We start from the raw sequence: 6,870 nt of genomic DNA on the forward strand, positions 1-6,870 counted from the left end.
TGACCTGGGCATGTTCCAGACTGAAACAGAAGGTGGTGCTTAGAGAGGTGGAACTATGTACAGTAAATGATGTGGGAGAGAGCTGAGACAGTTTTGTAGAGATATCAGATGTTTTGTGAGTACAAGTTGACTTTTTTTTTTTTTTTACTTCTAAAATTACTTTTTTAGAGATGCAATCATGCGTGTGTTTAAAGTTTCTCTGCAGGAGGATCAAAATGTTTGTAAAGAGCTCCTATGGTTTTTGTATTGTGTTAGGAGTCTTGGGTCAGTGTCCTGGGGGGGCTGTGGAGCTATACCATACTGTCCAGCACAAAGCAGGAGTTGATCAGAAACAGGGCCAGGTCTGGGAAGGGAGGGGGTGGGTTGCCTGGGACCACATTTCTGTGGCGGTCCGTTTCTACCCCCAGCTTCCTTCCCGTGGAAGTCGGAGGTTAAAGTGTTAACCCTGGCTTAATTGCAACTATGCCTCCAGCTCACTCCACAGCCCGCTTCTGCTCTCTCTGTCTCTCCCTCTCTCACTCCCCCTCATCCTTAAACTGACCCCAGGGCCTCTGTGGGACACCCAGCTTTCACATTAACACAACCTGGTTACTGATTCCTCAACTAATGGAGGGATCTTCTGAGAAGGCCCTGGGGGAGAGAGAGAGAGAGCTTGACAGAATGACACGCCAATGTAAATATAATCCAACTACACGGCCAGGACCAGACCCCAGAGGGCCCACTCAGATCATCTATATCTATCCCCCCCCCCCCCCCCCCCCCGCACACACACACACACACACACACACATCACACACACCACACACACACGCACATGCACACACAGCTCTGTGAAGGATAGCCTTTTGCCTACCACAACCCCATGTCCCCCTGCCCTTCTCTCGATCGCTCTACCACACACGCTCAGCCCAGGCACGGGCAGACAGCCCCTCTCGTTATCTCCCTCTCTGATCTGCTCAAATTCATCTTGTTCACACTCACGCTAACATCCAGGAGGCCAGGGAAGGTGGAACGCAACAACCTGCCCGCCGTGCGAGGCGGTGTTAAAACATGTGTCCACTCCACACTCCACCTCCAGCAAACCCACCCCTACCCCTCCTCCCTCAAACATCTCACACCAACACAATCAGTCATCACGGCTATTACCACAACAGGTGAGGTGAGTTATAGGGACAGACCTGTGCTGCATTGGTCTCTGTCTCAGACTCAGACTACCCCTGTGGCAGTGCTCAACACATCTGCGTTTAAAGGGATGGTTCACAATATTATAATTTCTTGATACTTACATTTGTTTGTTATATACTGTATCTGTGCTGTTGTCATGGTTATTTTGTTATTTTTCTTGCTTGCTCAACTCAACGATATAGTGAGAGAAAATGGGGCAAGCACCTTCCTACTCTAAAAAGCACAGAAAGGTAATTTTAGAAACCCAAAACCTACTAGTATAGCGGCTATAGTTATGTCTTCTGAAACTGACAAACGAATAATTCTTTCTATTTTTCCACTTTGTTTAAAAGTCATCCGGAAGTTCTAGGGAGGGTCGCAAAAGTCCATCTGAATAGTCTCAGGGTGTCCCAAGGATCCCAATTAGACTTGTATAATCACAACTCAATACTGCTGTGAATTGCACTACAAACATCTGGAGATATAAAATCACCACATTTCGTAAAAGGACGTTTCTGTCTTATTAAGAGTAGGAAGCTGCTTGGCGGGTATTCTCCCACTATATTGCTAAGTTGAGACACAGGCTAACTTAAAGGGATAGGTTACCCAAATTACAATATGACATACTTGGTTCCTTACCCTGAAAGGAGTCTATGGACAAGGACAGATTTGTCATGCTCAAATCATCTCAAAGTCATTCAAATCAAGTAATTAAGTTGCTTCAGATAATTTTTAGATGATATGGGCATGAAGTTTCAAACATGTTAACTTAGGGTCCCCTGACTTGCATTGGGTTTTGGTTAAACAATTAGCTGTTAGTTACGGTGCCTAGATAAACAGAATCAAAGTGTTGATTGAAGTTTGTCCTTGTCCATAGACTAGTTTCAGGGTAAGGAACCCAATATGTGATTTTGTAATTTGGGTGAACTATCCCTTTAATAACAAAGATACACACTTAAAAACCATCATCAACAACAGCACAGATGTATCAAAGAACAAATGTAAGTGCTAAAATAGTGAACCTTCCCTTTATATCGTTCTCTGTGATACTAAAACAAGCTGTTGCTATTATTGTGACAATCATCCAGTTGTAAATCATACAGACGTTGGGAGATTCATTGGGAGATTTTAAACATTAATGCAGATCTCAGGTTATGATTCTAACTAACTACAATTAAGTTTCTAAAATAATAATATGTTGTTCATTCTTACTATTTACTCAGTTGCGACTAAATAATGTGTCAGTAGGGCTGGATTTTACACTAGAAGTAATTTAGTCATTAGTCCTAGTGAACAAGGAATGCCTACATTAGCCTAGAGGCAAATTCAGTTTTTACATTCTGTACAGAATATTCCTTGTATTCATGGAGGAATACAACATAAATAATATTTTCCCTATTATTATTGAGACATTCCATAGCATTTCAAGTTTGTTTTAAATGTTCTAGAGCCAGAGAATGAATGTTGTACCTTTTTTGTTTATAGTAAAATAAATCATCTTGATTTTACTTATAACAATGATGGGAGAGTGAGGTAGCCAAAGTGCACTCTCCAGTCAACTCAAGTGTGTGTGCATATAAAAGTGTGTGTGTGTGTGTGTGTGTGTGTGTGTGTGTGCATATAAAAGTGTGTGTGTGTGTGTGTGTGTGTGTGTGTGTGCATGTGTGCGTGCGTGCATGTGCGTGCATGTGTGCGTGTGTGTGTGTGTGTGTGTGTGCGTGCGTGTGCGTGCATGTGTGTGTGTGTGCAAATAAATGCATTATAGCATGATAAACAGAGAAGCCACTCTAAGTGGACACAGGAAATGAGTGTGTCACCTCTGACTCTGTTCCCACAACCAGGCCACTAGTATCACAGTCAACACTGTGCATTGTATATCCATACCTATGGTCACAACATCATTATAACTGATAACTGATAACAGCGCTGTGACAGATGGGCCACTATATATTTACCTCTTTTCTCTTGTGACTGCACAACGTAAATATTTCTGGAGGAAATTCCCATCAATTAATTATGAGAAGCTGTCCATGCAGATGTCCATCAAAAGAGTTTACACTGGGACATGTTCTATCAGGTGAAAAATAGCCATGAGAAAAGCAGCCCCCTTTTCACAGTTTTTGTCCCCCAAAAATATTGTATAGCCTAACATTCAACACATTATACTCTAGTTAGTTACAGTTAGGTCTGTAGAGAACGTTACGTAAATATTGTGTGACACTAAAGTCACCTTAATCCAAAATATTCAATTAAATTCAGTTTTTGCAAAATGCCAAAGATAAAAGTTGTAAAAAAAAGTAATAATTTCCCATAGGCCCTTTAATGTTCAAATGTCATTGAAGAATACTTTAATTTATTTATATTTAACAAGTTTATTCTTGTTAATTTGTACTATACATGCACAAACAATTGCAATGCAATATGTTAGAAACATTTTAATGAGGGTGAATTAGTTTTTTTTTTATCTTAATCAAATATATTCTACTTCTAAATCTCAACTGGTTGGATAACTCTTGGCCTAATTTTGTCTTTTGCCTCATTTGAGATCATAGCGATATAACATGTAATCATGAATGGGCTACATTCTTATTAATACATTCCAATGAATCCTCAATTCCCTCATCCAACCAATAAGATGCAGATACAGAGGTGATTCAAACTAGCCTAAGTACGGTGGGTTTATTTTTATCGTGATTTATACAGACATAGGCTACCCTTGAGGTCGACTGATCTGCTCATAAAATAGCCTCAAAGTTATCTCAAGGTTATTGACTTTATCAAAGTTAAAGGATTTTCGTTGCATTATATTGCATTTGAATGTGTGTTTGACTAGTATAGCTATGCTACTGTCTTAAGGCCCTCCAATAAAGCACACCTTTTGTTTGGTTGAGAAAAATATTTTTTTTTAACTTTAGGTGAATGTTTCTAGAGATTGTTAAGACTAATATCTAAAATGTATTAATGGATGGCGACAAATGATAACATTTAACATGATAACATAATATATAGCCCTAAAGAGTAGTAGACTAGTTGTAGGCTAGGTATCCGTCGTTTGGATTGCTGTTGTTTGGACATTTTAATTGGACTGCGGCTCAGTGGCACCATGCTGGGCATATTACAGTAAAACACTAATTCTGCCAGTTGTCGAAATGCCACTTAAGTTCAACAGTTACCTCAAAGCCCTATATTGTTCTCTACAAAAACACGCTTCAACTATTTCCTTTTGAAACCCAAAAATGATATTCAAGTCCATTGTAAAAATGCTCCTTTTGGAAAATGACATTCGTGCGTAAAGGCAACTTTTGTCTATACACAAACTAAATAAACTATGCTCTATTGGTCTACTTGTATAAGTGAAAATTATATTGGAATAACATATTGTAAAACAATTTTACAAATGGAGTAATTTACATTTGAATTAAATATGGTAATTTGGCCAAGACCTATTCATGTTTCTCATGCAGAAGCCTAATATCGTCTTTGACGCATGCACGTAGCAAATAAATTGAGAGGAGCTGAGAAATATCTTTACAAGAAATGTGGAAAGATGAGCTGCTAATAGACTTTCTAAGCTTCGTATTATTTAGGCCTACGGGAGTTGATTACGATTCCTCCGCCCATATCTGTCCGCTACAGAACTTCTCCAATCCAAATAAACACGAACTCGGCAGCGGCTCGTGCGCCAGATCTAGGCAGCAAACCGCCGCGGGTCGGTTTAAAAGGGACAGGGTAACAATGGCGCAATGGCGCTCAATCAAGTGCAAGGTATTTATCAGTCACTCAATGCGTCACCCAAATAATACCATATATAAAAAGCCAATCATGCACTAACATTTAGTGCAAGTAAGTTAATTTTGTATCGAAGAACTGATTTTCAAGGAGCCCCATGCGCGAACACACAGCAACGCAAGTGTTTAACCCATGTGTCAATTTTGACACGCTGGGAATACATGTTCACACCAATGCTTATTCCGTCATTAGGGAAAGAATGATTAATGGTGTTGGCAATATAAACTATACAAAATGGCAATTAATAGACCTGTAAATTAGCCTATTACCTTTAAGTAATGTATGGTTGTAGACTATTTGAATCCGTGAAAGGCTGAAACTCAGATAGGTTACAAGACCAAAAGGACATGAGTTATGATGATCGGCATAACATTGACATTGGTAGGTTACATAGTAGATAGCGTGTACATTATTATTGGCCTGTTATTGGCTTCAATTTAGGCCAATATGGAGCTCAAAATATTTACATTTGTCCTTGGAATTTAAAATAAAATACAAGATAGATAAAGACTGGAAATCATTTATCAACACTTTGTTATCAAAGGTGAGAGATTACCTTTAAAATGTTGGGATGCTGCAGCCTCTCCATCAGCGTCATTTCTTTCACTATTTTGAAGGACGCGAGTCTGTAGCAGTCTACGGCTGAACCATATTTCTTCACACAATTTTCCATATCGTGTCCTCCGAAATCTACAGATTTCAGAGCCACAGAAAAGCTGTTGTTGAGAGCCGCCTTGTAGACAGCCTTTGTGTAGCCTGAGCCGAGGTATTGAACATTGGTCACGTTGTCAATGCTTCTGCAGCCAAGCATCGGTGTACCGTTAATGCTCCTAGAATTCATAGTTAAATCTTTCCGTGATTTAATGTGTATGTATGTCGACGGTGAAAATTGATTTTGAAAATGCGTCTGTCGGGTATGGGCTCTCTCAATGACTTTAATTTGATCCCAATTGTCCCCTGGCTCTAAATCCATAAGTCTCCTTCTTTCCAGCGGGCGGACTGGGTCTCCAGTACCCGACCCATGTGCTTGGCGCCGACGGTACCGGACCACCTCGTTGAATCTCTCGCTTATCTGCAGTTGAAGATCCAGTCGGCTTCCAGCAGCGGGTTTGCTGTTGGACTCGGCGACAGCCTCAGTAACCGTCTCGCCGACGTGAAGCTGAGAACCGCTCGTAACCCTTTGCTGTTTTTCGTGGTAGTAACGATGTACTCTATTGTCGCGGTTCTGGTGGTGCTCGAATCCTGGTATGTACAGTAAATTCATCAAAGTACCGAGGAAAAAAGAGAGGCAGAAGCCTGCCGCAACCACAATCTTTCTGCGCTTCATTGTGTAGGCTAATCAGATTTATTAATAGCATAAAATATCTTTGTTTTCGGCTCCAGCCCCCGCCTACCAGTCTACCACCTCTGCAGCGCGGTGTCCCAGTCCACGGTTGTATCGTGCGTGTCAGAACTAAATATTATTCCGATGTTGCGAATGATGCCGAACGCGCAATGCTCACGTCTTCATCTTGGAGTTATGATTAATGCAGCCACGCAGGTTTAAGATCCTCCCCATATAAGGTTGATCATGGTGACACTTGCCTTCACAGACTGCAAACCCCACCACTTCAGAAGCCTGTGCGCGCATCAGGCACGGGTCCTCTCTCTCACTGGAAGCCCCCTGAGCGACTGAGCTGCAGTGACGCCACTGCGATTGACAGGCTACGTCGTCATGCAGCTGTGAGCACTGTAGTTCTTCAGACAGTCCATTTCTTCACATGACATATTCGACAAGGAGATCTAAAACCACACTACCCAAGGTGCAATGAGTGAAATCCAACACGACTGGACACTGAATTCCAGCAAACCAGCAGCTGCTGGGCGGTCTTTGAGGTTTCTTCGAATTGTCGTTTCTATGGCGAAGCGCAAAAGCTG

The 6,870-nt window shown here is 41.3% G+C and overlaps 1 protein-coding gene across 1 annotated transcript in view; it reads right to left on the reverse strand.

The window, feature by feature from the left end:
• The window catches only part of pkdcca (protein kinase domain containing, cytoplasmic a), a 21,092-nt gene extending 14,505 nt beyond the window's left edge, over positions 1-6,587 (reverse strand). Inside the window, exon 1 of the mRNA XM_083695418.1 lies at positions 5,510-6,587. Coding sequence (XP_083551544.1) covers positions 5,510-6,280 — 771 coding nt within the window. The 5' untranslated portion in view covers positions 6,281-6,587. The remainder of the gene's footprint in view (positions 1-5,509) is intronic.
• Between the last annotated feature and the right edge of the window lie 283 nt (positions 6,588-6,870).

Source organism: Argentina silus, assembly GCF_951799395.1.
Source record: "Argentina silus genome assembly, chromosome: X".
Classification (NCBI taxonomy): domain Eukaryota; kingdom Metazoa; phylum Chordata; class Actinopteri; order Argentiniformes; family Argentinidae; genus Argentina; species Argentina silus.